This window comes from Triplophysa rosa, linkage group LG23 (assembly GCF_024868665.1).
Source record: "Triplophysa rosa linkage group LG23, Trosa_1v2, whole genome shotgun sequence".
Taxonomy (NCBI): Eukaryota; Metazoa; Chordata; class Actinopteri; order Cypriniformes; family Nemacheilidae; genus Triplophysa; species Triplophysa rosa.
In genome coordinates, this window is record NC_079912.1 from 13,759,935 (window position 1) to 13,778,561 (window position 18,627).

General features: G+C 36.8%; 1 protein-coding gene across 1 annotated transcript in view; it reads right to left on the reverse strand.

Moving 5' to 3' along the window:
* The window catches only part of vipr1b (vasoactive intestinal peptide receptor 1b), a 46,097-nt gene that overhangs the window by 13,550 nt on the left and 13,920 nt on the right, over positions 1 to 18,627 (reverse strand). The window contains exons 3-6 of the mRNA XM_057323370.1: positions 16,395 to 16,505; positions 9,401 to 9,501; positions 5,047 to 5,144; positions 429 to 564 (exon numbers count right to left, since the gene is read on the reverse strand). Of these exons, the coding sequence (XP_057179353.1) occupies positions 429 to 564; positions 5,047 to 5,144; positions 9,401 to 9,501; positions 16,395 to 16,505 (446 nt within the window). The remainder of the gene's footprint in view (positions 1 to 428; positions 565 to 5,046; positions 5,145 to 9,400; positions 9,502 to 16,394; positions 16,506 to 18,627) is intronic.

The window sequence follows — 18,627 nt, forward strand, 5'->3', positions numbered from 1 at the left end:
AATCGGTATCGGTCGTTAAAAGCACATTTTAAACTAGCGGCCAAGGTTTAAAAACAGCCGATGATCAGGGCTAATATATACTGTCAATCAAAAGAGGACAGGAAATGCAATGAATTTATGACCTATATATAGAAAATGTTAAGAAACATCACAATAGTCATTTTATGACTTAATAACATTTAGAAAGTTAAGAAATATTAATTTAATCTTTAGAATCGGTATCCTATCGGCAGGTATCACTATGAATAATCAACTATCGGTATCGGTGGAGAAATTTTGTATCGGTGCATCTCTAGCATGGTTTGTTGTCATTTTCAATAGAAGATAGTAATATTAATAAAAAATTATTATGGAAAAATATGAAACTGAAAAAACATACATGGACTAAGGCATGCAGGGTTCATCAATATGGGCCGTACTGAACTTACAGATCCAGTAGAGCAGTTGTCAGACTCTTGAATGACGTCATACAAAACCAAGTCTTTCACAAAGACTGCTATGGCCTTCAAGATGAAGGACACAAACAGGTGCATGTGGATGTAGTTTCGAGTGCAGTGCAGTTTCCTGTGGGAAAACAAGGAATACAATTATCCACGCATACTGACACACTGAATCTATAATATATTACGCTTGATAAATCCCCTGCCCCCTAATTACACTCCGTCCTTGGACATAATAGCAGAAAAATGACACATAATTACGCTACAAATGAAATCCTAATTGAGCTTTCTGTTCCATGTAGGCGGTTCATTAAACAGATAATTCTTGCGCCGTGTTTATATTTCAGTTCACGCATCTCTACTTACAGTAAGCATGGGAAATGTAAAAAATCTGATTTAAAATTCAAGATAGCTACTGATGCATTTATCTAATATTATCTAGACGGGTGTGGAGTCATTCGTTTTCATTATGCGAACATATTTGCATTTGGAAAAATACGAGATGTGTAAACATTGACTTCGATGATTTCTTTTTTGGGTGAACTACAAGTTTGCCGTCCATGCGCACGTTATGTTAATGTCAAGATAAGGGGCTGTTATTTAAGAAGTGACCATGATATCTCAGAACACATTGAAAACGGTCTTTAGTTTACTTTGCCCAAACCTCATACTTAAAAATCTATTGACATTTAGTTCAAACTTTGAGTTTTCTCTGTGCTTTGGTGTGTTTAAAAGACAAACATTGAACAGTCTGTTACATCCGTCCTCTCTAATCTCCAAACCTGGTACATGGCTGTTAAATACTACAGTCATAGGATTGATAGTGTTGTTTACAGTGCCTCTTTTAATAGAATATTGGTTTTCCTGTAAGAATAAGCTGAATAGTCCGATTACAAAACTTAATTCACTACTAAACTTGATTTATCTCCTTTAGAAGTCTTTGTAATAAAGAAATGTGTAAGAAAGGGCTGGTTTTATTCTCTCATAATGTAAATAACCTAGAATCCAGTTCCTCCTTATGAAAATCATGTTAAAATGATTTGCATACAAATGTAACGCCACCATCTTCCCATCAGTCTTATCAACAGATTACTGAGTTTGGGTGGTAAAAGTTTTAAAACAAGAACAGTATTTCATCATTATTTTTTCACTGCTATTTCGATAGCACCACTTTGGCACATCATGCCATGTAGTTTTGGAACAGCTAAAAGCATCATATTTTCAATAGGCCTATTGGTAAAAGCGCCTATTTTTATTCCGTATTGAAAAAACAACCCAAGAAAAAGAATTTTAGCTATAACACAGTTGGCACCATCATGTTTACTTCAAACTGAGGCATGTAATGTTTTGTTTAAAATACTTTGACCTTCAGCTTAATGTAGACGGATAACTATAAACAAGCATCCCAATGGCATGAATTTGTGAGTGTATGTTTGTGTAAATTACACACTTCACCCTGAAGTTACAGTATAGGCTTTATTTATATATGTCATGATATACGCTTTTCACATTGAGCAGATCTCCATGACTCATTCAAAGTTTATCCTTGAGTTACAGGTCAAATCCAAGTGTATTTTTTAACCGAACACACTTGGGGTGCGAAGCCTCCCGTGTGCTCATTATACACAGCGTGATCTGACGCTGTCAGCATTGGTTACGTCTCACAGTCTTGCCATCTGCAGTCTCACCTAGACAGATTTTACTACAAAGACATAGGCCCAATCCCAATTCTACCCCTACACTTTCCCGAAAGAGAATTGAGACACCCCTACCCCTCCGTTCGGCGCATTCACGTGAAGGGGTAGGGGTGTCTCAATTCTCTTTTGGTTGGAGGGCTAGGGGTAAGGGGAAGGGCCAGATAGCCCTTCAAACGAATATTTTTCGGGACCTCACTTCAAACGAAGGGCTAAGAGAAATTTCCAACATGGCTGCTCACTCGAGCAAGCAGACCCATAAATGTAAGTCATTTTTGCCATTAATAAGGACTTTTATGACAATTTTTCATTTTATGTATGTTACATTCAATCTTGTGTTTGTATTTACAGTGATGTTCTTTTAACGATTGCAAAAAAAATCGCTAAAGTTTGCTAGCGGACAGCACTGATTGCACGATATTAGAAAATATATTTTTATGTCATATACCCGGTGCATCGGCGCATATCCTCTGACGTAACGAGCTAGCAACGACGTATAGGATGACATTGTTGACATTTCACTACATTGTTGTCACGTACATCTTTAAGGGGTGGCAGTGTGAAGTCAATATTGAGTTTAGTGATTCAGCTCATTTGGGCAATTTAAGTAAACGAACCTGATTCAAAGACGATTCACTGATTCATTTGAATATTTGCACAGAAATCCTTACACGCTCATATTTAACACCTTTACTGTATTTAAATGTTGATGGTCACCATAATTGTCAATTCATTCAATGGGATACTGTTGCTTTATATAGCTGGATTCATATAAGTTCTGTTTTCATGAACAAAATACTTCCAGCAGTTACAGTCATGAACATGGGATGGTAATGTGCCACCTATATAAATTGCCTGATTCTCTCCAGACAAATGCAATGATTCATCTGACCAATGCTAAATAGAAATAATGTTGTCTGAACATTTGAAAGCTTTGGTAGCGTTTAATCCATTACTGGATGCAACATTTATTCACATAAAACAGACCTCATTACTGAAAAAAGGTTAATACTTTAACTTGAAAGTTTTGCTTAAACGTTCTAAAAGATATTTATACCTTTAATAATGATTAAAAATCAAAATGAGCTATCATACAAACTTAAAATCTATGCACGCCAATCATAACCAACTTGCAGCTATTTCAATGTTGCTGCTAGTCAGCAAACCTTTTAAAGCAATTTCTCATACAAACGGTTTATTCCAAATGCTTTAAAATTATGATTACTTTCCAACAGAGGTTGATTTTTATTTTTGACGGGTGAAGTCACATTTCTCATTGGAGATCTTTAGGTCCTCCACATGGGGTTCGTAAAATCGCCCCGGGATGTTTTTATTGATTTATTCAAAGTCATCCTTTTATGCAACATTGTGCAAATAATTATACTGTGTTTGTGGTTCATGGTATCACTACACTGCATTTATTCATACCATCTTGTCTGGTCTAGAAGAAATGTGTGTGTTGTAGGGTATCAGTGGAAGAAGCGCTTATCTTAGTCATTAGTGGGCAGTTTTGCCCCCGGTGCCACAGATCAATCACTGTAGTGTCAAAGCGTAAGCATGTTGTTCTCCATTTAATCCTTGACTGCTCTGATGATGTGACGCTTCATGACGCCTCATGGTAAAACCGATCAATAGGCATGCGGGTGGGTGAAGCGCTGTTTGATGTGCGTTAACCATCAACTTAATCTAAACGTCATCCCTCGATACGAAACATTAGTAGGTGGTTTCCAGGACACAAATGAAGCCCCAAATAGCAACAAAAATCTTAAAAGCATTGATACCATTAACAACATCTGATCAAAGACTAAGCTTTAGCTCTGCCTATATAAACAACTTTAGGTTTTATGCAACGTCTAGCTGTTACACAAGATGATTTGAAGCGGATGTCTGATGTAAAATCGGTGTTGAGCAGACACAAGTAAACAACGTAAGCGCAATAACTTTCCCAGAGAAGCACATTAATTTGCATCAGCTCTGTATTACCATAATTCATTGATAAGGAATTATAGATCCTTTAGGGCAGTGGTTCTCAACCGGGGGGAGAGCAGAGGTATCAAGTGGGGAGTGACGGATCCCCGAAACCCCAACCTTTGGAACTCAATGCACGCGATTGCAAATTGACGCATGAAGCTGCGAGTGTGAGCGGCCACGCAGACTCATTGTAGGTCCTGCGCAGAAACTTTCTTATCTTAGTTCTTAATTTAAGTTATGATACGTTAAATTAGGAATTTTGTATTACAGAAGCAAATCTTAACTTGATTTGGGATTCCTATCCTATGTTACAAAATCGTATCTTATCTCTAGTTAGGAAATCTTAAATTGTACCATCAAGCTCGGCAATCCACTTTCAGGTCTGTTACCAAGCAACCAACACTGCGCGAGCTGCTGATGAGGTAAACAAAATGGAAAAACAAAAACGGAGAGCTATAAATTATAGTGCCACGGAAATAGAAACTTCTCCGTTCTTCATTTTCAATTATTAATCAATGTAATGCCATTGTTGGACAGCGCAACTGTGGGCGTTTTTTCTTTCAGTCTTTAAATAATTTTGAAGTTAGGACAGCTGTGGAGTCGTCCTAAACTTAAGTCACTTCTGTAATACCCCTTTCCTATATGTAGTTAAGATAAGATTATGCACGTAGGAAGTGCTGTTCTGTAATAGCTTTTGTCTTAAATGAGGTCCTATCTGAAATTACCATGGTTACCAAAACAGATGGAATAAGATTTTCAAGTTATGATCTTTCTGTAATACAGGGTCACCTATTTGAGATTTTTAAAAAACTGTACTGTAAGTGCTTCTGGACCCATCTTGTGACGTGGTCTATATTCAGTACAAATGTATTACTTTAAATAACTGGCAAATCATGTAATTACTTGTATGAAAAAACGACTGTGTTAATGTCTTTTCTTACCTAAATATACAAAGCATTACAATGGCAGTAATGAGGGAAATAAGAGAAACACTGTGTCCGATGGTGTAGCCAATCTTCACAGTTCTAAAGAAACTGTCCTAGAGAGAAAGAGAGAGAAGCCGTGTTTACTGAACGTACATTTATCTTTGAACTCACATTTAAACAATTCCAAAGCAAAATCACGTCTGCTTGAATCTTAAGAGAATTTCATTTTTCAAACATACTGTTGGCTGGTCATGTTCCAATCCCACCCACTACTCTCTGGTCTACGCTTCATTTTGCTATAAAAAGGGCAAAAAGTAGGGCAGTTGTGGCCTAATGGTTAGAGAGTTGGACTCGTGACCAGAAGGTTGCCGGTTCGATTCCCAGGGCCGGCGGGTAACAACTGAGGTGCCCTTGAGCAAGGCACCTTACCCCTACTTGCTCCCCGGGCAAGTAGGGGTAACAGTCTGGTGTCTGGTGTAAACACCAGACACCAGACTGGTGTAAACACCAGACACCAGACTGGTGTAAACACCAGTGTCTGGTGTAAACACCAGTCTGGTGTTTACACCAGACTGGACCTGCAGTGATAGCTGCCCACTGCTCCGGGGGTACGTGTGTTCACTACTCTCTGGATGGGTTAAATGCAGAGGTCACATTTCGTTGCCTTGTACCTTCGTACATGTGCAATGACAATAAATTGAATCTAAATCTAAAAATCTAAAAAAAAAAGGTTGTAATTATTAATCACACATGACAATAATATTTAAAAATATACTTTTACATTTGAATAATTTCACATTTAATCTTCAAATTGATGTAGAAACAACATATTTCTTTAACAGCTCATTTTATGAATGAAAGAAAACATTTTGATATTAGTACTGTAACTGATGTCTCTATTAAATTGATTATTTTAACATTAATTATAGCCATTCAACAATATAATTGAGAGCTATCATGAAATATACAGAAATTGAAGGAAGTTCTCAAACACTTTACAGTCTTTAATGCTAAATTATAAATTAAATGCAGAAGATTCTCATTAAAGCTACAAAATCACATTGATTTCTTATTTTATTTTGTTCTTTGAGTAACGTTAGTGACAGGAGTCACAGCAGCACGTTTAAGAAAGCGGCCCCTTTAAGAGCTGTCTCAGTACGCAGATCTGACCATCACCGCACTCCCATTTTCACAACACTTTACATTCATTTAAGATTTTATTTTACACTTTGAAGTCTTGCTTAAGAAAACGCTAGACAAAACGAGCTCTCTGACATAATCTTGTATGGTTTTATCCATTCAAGCACGAAAGAGAACTTAACACGGATGCGCTGTCTGACAGCGATTAACCGACGCAGCCTTCAGCCCATGACTGTTTACACCAGACTGGACCTCGCGTTGCGTTTTGCTGCGTCCCACAGCTAGAAGCTGTCTATTTTCATTGAACGCGTCAAAGCAATTGTTTAAAATCGCGCATAAGTGATTTAAAAGCCTGTACACAAATAAGAGCGTAATCACATAATGTAACGCTAGACAAAGAATGTCAAAACAAACGGATTCTGCGTTAATTGCGTTAAATATTTTTCACGCGTTAATTTGAAAAAATTAATCACATGCGTTAACGCGTTAACGTTGACAGCCCTAAAATAAATGATAAAAAAGTAATTATATTCTCTTCTTGAACAACCTTGAACATACAGTGAGAAGTCATTCAATTAAGACCAGAAAAAATCTCTTGTGTTAGTCAACTGAAAATGATGTCACACACCTCACCATTGTGTTCAATAAATCAATAGCAATGATTTTTTTAATTACTGTGCTGATGTCAGCACTTGTGACGTGGACTCAATACACATTTTCTTGTGTCTCAAGCACACCCCACATCAATGCTACAGCTCAAAAAAATACCATGGTATTTGACCATGACTCAATGCATTGCGTTCTGGTCCATTTTATTAGATCCAGATGCCTGAAAAGGGATGAATCTTGCTCAAGGTTGTGTCTTTTTGTGGTAAGAATGCCTGCGCACCCTCTCCCACGCACAGCTTTGACTCACCTGCGTAGAGCTCGGCACTATGATGTCGCTGTGCGTTTTGTGTTTTAAATAACCCCTCCATAGTCTTTTACTGAGAAGCTAAAAACTTCAAAGCGCTAAACACAAAGTCAGATACTTATCCAGAAGAACATAAAATTACTTTTAAGACCCATGCCCACACTGTAAAACTTTGCTGTAGTTTTTGCAGCAGGTTTGCCAGTAACTTACTGTAGATTTAATTACTACTTAATATACTTTCCAATTAGTACTGTTTTCAATTACTTTAATCAAAATTAAAACACTTTGAATTTTGAGATTCAAAATGAGCAAGAAGAGACTGGCATTAGCACAGCAACACCGCAAAAAAAAGACATTCTTCCTAAGCATTTTTCTCTTGTTTTCTGTAAAAATATTGAAAACTTCTTAAATTACGATGCATTTACATAACAAGAAAAGTGACCCAAGATATTTAGTCTTGTTTTATGAAAGAAAAATATATAAACTAGGTAAGTTTATGCTTAAAACAAAATTGTACATTAAATCTACAGTAAGTTACTGGCAAACCTGCTGCGAAATTACAGTAAAGTTTTACAGTGCACATATTCCCCGTGGATCCAGAGACCTGGCAGGCCTGTTACCTGCGCTGTTTTTCATTGAAGGGAACACATGCTGGGAAAAGTTTCATCAAAGCAGAAATCTCATTTGATCTTTACACGAGTACACTATGAGCAAAGATCAAGAATGTTTCATTTAGTGCTTTAGCAGCTGCTTCAAGCGTGGAGTTTACAAAACATACAAAAGATGGATGCTAAATAAAAGGGCTATTATGTTTGGCTGGTTGGTTTGCACACAGGAAATAAAAGACAGGCAGGAAAGGAGGCTAAGAGGTTGACTGCAAGAGGACGGTTTGGGTTTTTGGTGAGAAACGGTCAAGAATTCTATGAGATATCATCAGTTACATTCACTCTGCGTGGGCTTAAAGTCTATCATGTAAAGATTTTAACAGTAGGAGCATTACAGCGTTTTATAAAGGCAGATGAAAACTCTAGTTTTCAAAGAAACTGAATCTTTAATGTTCACCTGTGGAGATATCACTGCAAACAAACCAATTTCTTCTTATTATTTCTTCTTTTTGTATTGCTTTACACTAATGCCGATTCACACCGCCAGCGACTGGCAGTGACAGGGCAACATGGTCTCATTCATTTCAATGGAAGCTTTGCGACTTCTGGCCTCATAAGCGACAGTAACCACTGGCGACAGGAAGTGGGCGTGTCTAACAATGGGACAAAATTTAGAATTGTTCAACTTCATGCAAATGATGAGCGACTTTTGGGAGCACTACCAATAGGAGTTAAAGGCCGTTCACATTATAACGATAACTAATGATAACTGTAACTATAACTATATTTGCGTCCACACCAGTGAACAATAACATTATGTTTATTTTAAGCTTGCGTGCTGTAGTGTTCCCAATCATTAAAATAAATGTCGATAATCCGCCTCTGCTGTCAAAATATGACAGCAAAGGCTGGATGCTATCTCTGAAGGTGCGATCGTGTCCAGGATGTAAAGCATATGCGTTACATATATCCCCCCATAAACACACCGCTTTCCGACTGCTGCAGTCTTTAATTCAGACATTAAACCTGCGTCGCGATCATCAATAGCCAAACATCAGAAATCTGCCAGAAACTATTTAACAGTACTGTATGTTTTATCGTTCATCAGCTGGAAAAATCAATCTGAAAGTGATCCCAGCGATATCGTTCTCTCTATCTTTATCGTTATAGTTGTAATGTGAACCCTGCTACTCTCCTAAATGAAGAACAATTTTTAAAACTTGATTTTTTTATAGTTATAGTTATCGTTATAATGTGTTTTGGCAACCTAAAACTAGTAACACCTCCTGATGACCTCATAGCAAGAGACAGACGACACACAGTGTATTGATTAAGTATATTGATTAAGTACTTTAATAAAGTACATTGATCTTAAAGCAACGTATATCTTAAAATAAGATCAATGTACTTGAGAATCTAAATGATCAATATTACACTTAATTAAATTGCATTTGTTTTTTAACAAAAATGCCCTCAATTTAATGAGATTCATTTATGTTTAATACAGGCAAAAAAATGCCTGAGAAAATAAGAAAAATAAAATAAACTTAATTTAAAATATGTGTAAACAAGTCATTAATATCTTATGTAATTTAGCCTCTTCTAGTAAATGTATCATATTTTGAGGATGGCTACATATTTTTACCAAAAAACAAAACAAGACTGATTAGGAATTCTTTTTTATAATAAGTGATAAACAATTTGGACTTACATCATCAACAGTGCCGTTAAGGTTATACCCACAATTTACAGCAATGGTCATGGGGTCCATCTCAGTCCAACCGTCATCAGTGCAGGTCTTTGAGAGGTTACCTATGTGAGATATTTAAAGGTTATTAACCGCAAAACACACACACGCACACACGCACGCACACACACACACACACACACACACACACGCACACGCACACACACACACACACACACACACACATGTTGGGTTTCCATGTATTATGGGGACATTCCATAGACGCAATGGTTTTTATACTGTACAAACTGTATATCATATTCCCTAACCCTAACAATCACACACAACTGTCTGCTCTTTTAAATTTTCACAAAAGTTAATTCTGTATGATTTATAAGCTTGTTTCCTCATGGGGACAAAAAAATGTCCCCACAAGGACAAGGGTTTTGGATATTGCCATCTTTGTGGGGACATTTTGTCCCCATACCGTAGGGTTTACCCTTCCCCCCCACACACACACACACACACACAGGGTGTGTGGTGATCTATAACTTACAAAAGTGCATTTGTTATTTATTGCTTTATAACTCAAAGTCAATGAACCCCAGGGGTTGGTTTTCTGAAATTTTTCCAATTGGCGTATATAGTTTTCTAAAGCAGAGAAATTCTGGACCACGTCACCCTTCCAGCTGAGCTGCTACATCCACCTTTCCCCTCAATAAAGAACAAAAAGCCAATGAATAATCTAATCAACACACAAAGAGCCCCTACCAGGCAAGCTTGTATTTGATCTATGCTTTAAAAGAAAATGAACAATGTTGTATTGAGTGATTTGAATACAAATCAACTAGAAAAACAACTATTTTTGAGTAAAAATAGTTTCCAAAATTGTATATCTCACATCTCACACTAGCAACAAGTAACTAGACTCTCATATACAAAAAAGTGGTGGGAAATTTAAACACTGTGTGTTTCTATATCGCACAACGACGGCTTATTCAGCGACATCATTTTCTTTTCCGACATGGTCCAGAGTTTAATATACATGATCTAGACTTCAAAAGGATGGAGTTGGGGCATGGAGTAATACATTCATTCATAGACAAGCCCGTGTTACAATAGCATGTATTGATCAAAACAAACCAATCAATTTCACTCAGCTTGAATTATAAAGACTGTAGAAAATGATTCTCCATGTGAAGCTCTGAGGCTTATTTTTCAAATACACTGGTTACGTGAAAGCTCAAAAAATGAAAGAAGCAATGCCGTTTCAGAACAAAAATAAGGACTCAAAAGAGGCAAACAACAGGGTCCTCAAATGAAAAGACACATTCAAGCTGGAAAAGAAATTTTGATATTTGAAAAAGTCAAAGCTAAGACCACCTGTGTTTGGCCGGCATGCCAGTGACCTTCATCTACTACATAAAAGTGTCTATAATGTCCAAGTGTCAGAAATTCTCATTACCAAACAAACTTGGTGGCCAATTACATGAAGTTTGTCCCTTCGAACCCTTAACTCAAGCAGCAAATCACAATATATGCTTGGATTGAGTTTGAAGCTTGTAAAACAGAAGGGGATCATCAACAAGGGAAAACTTGTAATAAGGTCAGCTTACTCGATCCTCTTGTTAAAAATAAATTGGCTCTTGTTATGTCTAGATGTGGCCGCTGGCTCACCCTGGGAAGTTTAGTTAGAGAAGGCATCAGGTAAACACCATAAATCTGCACATAGCATTATCCAAAAACAACACCACTTTGCTTATCTTTCTGCATTTTTTGCATTTTGTTTGGGAACCATCAGTGCCTGTGTGGAAATTGAATACTTGATCATGTAATGAAGAAGTAAAAGCAAGACTTCTGCTTATCCCTCCAACCAAAGACTATTATGAATATGATATACAGTATTAGGACTATTATCTCCTTTTAAATGAACCCGAAGCATTGTGACTTTTGCTTTTGAGTTGATTGTTCCTTCAGAATGTATATACATGTACATTGATCAATTTGAGAATGTACTATAAATCGTTTATAATGTAAAACACAGCGCCATAATTCAAGGATATGTGTGGAGTTGAAAAGGGGCACTTTGCCTGTACAAAGAAGGACTGAAATGCTGAGAGATTGAAGTCATTTTGCACTCTATTTTTCAACAAATGGTCGGTAAAAGGAGGTTATTCACAATTCACCACTGGAAGGTGATTGTCAACCTCATATCAAACTTGATATGAACAGTTGGCATACAAAACGTAACAGTTGACATATATAAAGTTTTGTTTTCTTTATATGTTTTTACAATCTCGTCACCAAAATACCCTAAATTGTATAATTTTGTAAATTTATAGCAATTAACTTTTTGTTACTTCTTTTGATTTGCAGTTATTGTAATTTTTTTATTCATGAACACCAAAGTACCTTCCACATGAAAAGTGCATTAGACACAAAAGGTGATTAAAAATCAGGTGCAGCGTGTTAAAGGAAACATCATACAGTACATGTAACCCTGTCTCTCTTTAAGCCACAACCCAACAGCAAAATAATCAAAGCTTAATGTAGAAATAAAATTTGAAGAATAATGATAAGAAAAAAAGATTCTCTTGACATCTGATCACACAATCCAGACCAACATAATCAAATGCTGAATGGCCTTGTCCAGAACAATTTGAAAACTGTCACTTTCGTGAAATCCAGTTGACGCCTGACTTCATTCTTCCTGACACCCTTCATAATTATTGAAGTTTACATGGGAATTCTCATTCACATAATGCAACACAAGCACAGGAAGCCATCTGTAATTATTACACACCTAAAAACATCATAATTGCCTTGATTTTAATATTTACATTTACGCATTTGGCAGACGCTTATATCCAAAGCAACTTACATTGCATTATACTATACATTTGAGCATGTGCAATCCCTGGGATCGAACCCATGATCTTGCCGTTGCTAGCGCCATGCTCTAACCACTGAGTTACAGAAAGCTGTATATCCTGCACTAAACCATTAATGAAAGAAAGTAAACATCATGCATCCTAAGATTGTAATTTGCCATAGCTAATCCCTTTCCTACATCTGAAATAAAAAAACATACAAAACAAATTTATACAAGCATTCATGTTACCTCCACAAAATCCAGCAGCCAAAAGCTTGTGCAACTTCAATTTACGACGTTAAATCCTGACTTTTGTTTGGTGGTTTCGTGTTGTCACCAGACCTCACGCATCCATCACTGAACAAGCACGCACACACAACATCTTCACACATTATTTTAGTGGACCTCGGCTTTGTCATAAACCACAGCGGTCCAATGACGCAAAATCCTGAATGCTACATTAATCCTAGGTATTGAACTACAGACAGACCTTTATCATTCTGAGAAGCACAAGGCATTCCCATTCAGAGAGAGGATTGGATTCATTTGTGTGGCTGGGTATGTGTGTGTGGGTTTTGTCGTCAGAAGTGAGCTAAATCTGACAAGATTTTCCTTTGGGGACACCAGTAAGAAACTTGATCATTTCAATCGCTCACAGAAATCAAACCCAAGAACAAGATTACAGTACATACTACATACATCCTCTCATTTCAGAGTATGATCAATGAATATGATTACTTAGATGTAGAATATTGATAAGTGCCTAACTTTACAGTCTTGTGCATATGAAACAAACAGTTTCGCCAATATGACTAAATGAAGTAATGCTTTGTTTATGTGTACAACTGCAGGCACAAAACCCAGAGGCGTACTGCATCTCCTCAATCAAATATTCATTCATTAAACATTCCTGAGAGGATGAATGACACAAGTATAAAAGACTAAAGGCATGTGCTTTAATTAAACCCTGTAGAACAAGAAGCTCTATGAATATCTAAAGCATTCACAAAATACACATGCAACAATGATGACCTTTAAAAACAATAACTGCCGAGTTGCAGACATTAAAATTATTAACACCATGCTATTCTATACACATCATACATGTGTACATACGTACTTCCTTTTATACTGAACAACTTGAAAATGCCTAAGTTAACACAGCATTGCATTATCTTTCTCTAGAAATCTTGGGCTAATGTGAATTACTGAAGAAACCTCCTACATCCAGACAATATTGCTTCCTCAAAACCCGATCCATCCTGATCTCGACACATTCCCGTACCACCCGCTGTTCTGAGCTACGGTAAGTACCTTGTTTATGTCCGTCTCTTGGTGGCTAACAATTGTGATTTATGTTGCGGGTAACAGCATTGGCTCTTCATCTCCTCAATGTTTTCAATCATCCATTTCTCCAGTGCTCTCTCTCCTTCATCCTAGAAATGTCACTAGTATGAAAACTGTAAATTTCCACATCTGTGTTAAGTGAAAGATCTGTATCATATCTCCAGACTGCAACCAGAATTGTCCACAGTTCCACTTAAACAACAAAGGTATGAAAAAGATTTTCCCCCATCTACAGCATTTATAAGATTCTGTTGCATGTCATACTGTATATTGTAAACTCATACTGCACTTAAAAGTCCGGTGTGTACTTTTTTGGAGGATCTATCGACAAAAATGTCCCCTAATATGGAATTCGCCATGTTGTTTGTTTCTACAGTAGCCCTAAACGGACAAACTGCTCTACAGAGCACGTTTCGTAAATACGTAATAAATTGTCGTAAAATACGTAAAAATGATCTCCTTCGACAAAGAAGCGAAAACTTTATGACATCTTAGTTCTGTGTCAGGCACCGTAGTGCTTCAAAAGGGAGGGTGGAGGGGTGAAGTCAGCCGTTGGTTGCAATTCACAACTTCGCCACTAGATGTATTTAAATACGATGTACAACGTATTTAATTTATTCATATCATATTCGAGCTATAAGAGTTACGGTTTGGGGCTGAATCTTAAATATTTCATATTTTATGCATTATGCGGTTTTAATTGTTTTTAAATGTCTTAGACTCCACTTTATACAATGTTAATACACATATCCCACATATACAGTACAATACAGAACTTACTGTACATATTCATCTGTGTTTAAAAAGGAAAAGGTCAGTTTTGTTGCAAAATCTGTCCGTAAGAGTCAAGGGCTTCTACTGTAACACATCATTCAGATGGCATAAAGACCTTTCAGTATGAATGCCTAGTTTGTATTCACACCACACTTTTGTAAACAATCTAGATGGCAGGCTATACTGATGCTCAGAAGAGTCATTGTATGCGCTAACATCACTCCTGGCTCTGGCAAGAAGCCATAACATTCATCTTTTGATCACTGTGATCCTACCAAGAACTTTGTGATGAATGATGAATTTTTCAGCAAGTTTAACAGCAACCTGATGCTCCTCAATCAACCTAAAACATTTAAAAACGCCATTGCCAGAATTAAAAAAATATACAATTTACTGACACTGTCCTTGACGTCAAACTACTCCCACATACCTAAGTCTTTTGTCTGCAGACTTTGATGACAAAGCTTATTTTATCTAATTGGATTAATAAATCATATTTCTTTGGCAGATTTATTGAAATCGAAAGGCAGCAAGTATAAAAAGTGGCCATCAGTCACCTGCACAGAATGAGTCATCACTGCATTCTCTCTCCGCCAAAGTCTGTTGCACAGAATAGAGAGACTATATACTTAAAAAGCATGTCCGAAATGTTTATTTGGTCAACATTTTGGAGTAAGCTAGAATATAGATGGCCCTCATGCAAAAAGAAAGTAAAACCTTTATTTAACAGGCAACTTCTTAACCAAACTATAAAGTACCGAAAAGTGTAATAATTAAACAAAGCAATTCTAAAAAAAGGGAAAAGAAAGTGGTGCAGCAATACAGAAATATTATAGGAAGTGCTGTGCGCATTTACCACATCTGCAGTGGCAGTGGGTGTGGCCACAGTGGTAGATTTAACGTCTAGTGGGCGTTATTTGTGGACGATGTAATACGTAGTGGGTGTGGTTTGTGGTAGGGGCAATATGTAGTGGGTGTGTCCTTGTTCTCTTCCACACATGCACAGCAAAATGGGTGAGTGTTATGTGAGGCTAATGGGAACTTGGTGGACTGCCAGACTTTAATACATGAGGTAATTAATAGTTTCCGTTCCAATGTGGCTCTGTCTGAATTATCAGATGAAGAAGTGTGATCTAATGTCTGTACACATATGCCCCGATGGCGCTCAATCGATAGGACTGATTTGGCTTCTGATGGATTGCCTGTTCCTTCTATTCTAAGCGCAGCAGTTCTGCAGTCAATATGCATATAAAATGTAAACCTCAGTCACCAGTACTACATTGATATACTATACAGATTCCATTGCCTGTAAATCATCAATGAATTTACTTTAGCTGTCTTTGACCAGTGATGTATGAAATTACTAAATTCTTTTCTTACCAACATTGTCATCCTATTTATTATACAAATGTGCTATAAATACCATTTGAAATCCTTTCAGCTAAAGCTAGAGTTTTCCCTAAGCATAGCTATTTGCTCTGAGCAGTTAATCAAAGTATTTTCAGATTAGCTACTGAACAATTGTAAACATTCAATGGCTCTAAATGTGACTATCAATAGATTAACCTAAACTTCAGGTATAAGAGAAGCACACCAATCACAGGTCATTATTGAGGTTGACGTATACAAAAAGACAAAGACTAAACGTTATGCTTCATTTACATCAATTCTAATGCATTTAAACAAATGAGAGCATGAATGCAAGAACATGCAAGAAACTTTAGTTTGTCAATTCAAGTTTGGTAAACGGTGACCTGCGACTTTGTGTAGCAAAAAGAAATTGGATATAAACAGGGTATCAGGGGATCTAACTGACCTCTCGGCCTAATACAAACAACACAAAACTCAAACCTGCTTTGCAACGTTGTCAGAAAATTTTAGATGGCAAATTTAGATTTTTTTATCATTTAATTATCATCCCTTGAATTTCACATGCTCAAAACCTAGTGTGACCACACATTTACAGAGAAGTTGCTAAATGTCCTTCTTGAAGCTCAGAGGTTTTAGATGATGATATCAGCTTACCTTCATGGTGATCTGAGAAGTGTCTGAAGTAATTTGGACACGGGATCACCACATGTTCTCCAACTCTGGCTGGTGGCCAACAAGCTATAATATCCCACATTCCTTTGCAGCCTGTGAAGCAAAGGAGAACAAATACTTAGAGAGACTGTAACTCAATGCAACATAACTTTCATTTTAAAGGGCCAGTGTGTAATATTTAGGAGGATCTATTGACAGATATGCAATATAATATACATAACTATGTCTTCAGAGGTGTATAAAGACCTTACATAATGAAGCGTTATGTTTTTATTACCTTAGAATGAGCTATTTCTATCTACATACACCGCGGGTCCCCTTGCATGGAATTCGCCATGTTGTTTCTACAGTATTCCTAAATGGACAAACTGCTCTACAGAGCACATTTCGTAGTAAAAAAATATGTTATCTCCTTCAGCATCTTTGTCTTGTGAGAGCCACCATAGTGTTTGGAAAGGGAGGGGTGGAGGGCAACCTCACCTCTAGATGCCACTAAAATCTCAACATTGCTCCTTCAATGTTATACAGAAGCATAAAGAGAAAGTGTAAAAAAATGCACCAATATAATTTTTATACTGCTGCTATGTTAAATAATACAAATTATATGTGTTTCATTGCATTATTTACAACCAGAATAGGGAGCCGCAGAGATGACGTATTTTTGTATGCAAAACCCGGAAGCGAGTTAGCATTTTAGGACTTCCGGTTCCATCGCTCCAAAGTCTATGGGTCTTTTGAATGGGTTTTTGGTAAGTCTCCCGAAATAAGGTCTGTGGTAAACAAAACTTTGAAATATTTTCAAGTTTTATTCTATGACATAAAACACACCAATTATAACCCGCTTGTGATTCCTTAAAGCCTTATTGTGTCTTAAAAACGGCGGTTGCTAACAAGTTGCGACTACTTTCTTTGGCGGGGACGTTAGACTTCATAGCGCATCTAAAGCTCACAAATAATGTAACATGGGCACAAATCTCTTAAAACGAAGATGCGGATTCATTCACAAAGTAATTACTTACAAGGGAACACATTTTTTATAAAGTTTGAAAAAGTTGTCCGAGGATTGGTGGTGGTGACGTTGATATCGAGTTTAGTCTGTTTATAGCATCGTGTTAGCTTTATACTTCTGTCGATTGTATTTCAGCTTCAAAAGTAACAAATGTTGTGTTAATTTGTAAAGATTATCTTGATAGAAAAAACATCATAAACCTTTGTTAATCACAGAGCTTATTTTTTGCGATCTTCTAAAAGTCTTTTGGTAAAATGCATAGGCTTTCAGTCGAGGGAACCAGTCATCTCTGAGCCTCTCCATTCATTCTTATTGCAATGACCCCCCCCAGTAGTAATTTTGTTGCAGAAATAAATAAGGTTACTTTGTTGCACAATAAATAGTGATTAAAGTTATTAAAGATAAATATTTGTAGTCGTCAAACTAAATAAAATACAAGAAACTGGGCTAAAGTATATTGAGAATATTCCCAATATGGAGCAGCTTCAGGATATTGCTTTTATAAACTTGTAAACTCTTAATAAAATATTAGGGTCACAACTGAAAATTAAAATATGGATTTTGAAATTTATTAAATATGGATATATAAAATGATATACAGTAGTGCCTGACATAATCTGAGAGTGAAAGATATTATGAAACAGAAATTCCACTTGAACTACAGCTACTGCACAGTAATTTAAACATATTATTGAAAAGGTCATACATGTGCTTTATTGTGAATAGACCGGATATATATGCATATTTGACAGCACTAATTTCCAGGACAGAAATTCCGGGACAACCCTATTGGTTTAATTATAGCCCTGTGTGTAGTTATCATCACTAGTTTTTTATTTCTCCTTTGGGAGACTTCATTGTCTCTATTAACTGGGCTCTAAAACTCTTTCCACACTGCTGAACACACTCGTGAACACAATAAACCGAGATACGGTAACTGCTTATTGCTTCCCCATAACACTTTGAATATTTACAATCCAACACGTGCCCCCAGAATGCATCGCTCTGATTCATGAGTCAAGCGAGTCGGCCCTTGACTGTCAATGCGGAGAACTGACAGCTAGTTCATCTTATTTGTACTCCCCAAGCTACAGCAGAATGATCCAGAGGCAAGTGGCCTGTTTAAAATCCACCTCATTTAGACAGTGTTGCTGTTGGTATATGGATGTGTGGGCAGGAGAGGACCCACAATTTAAACCCATAAAT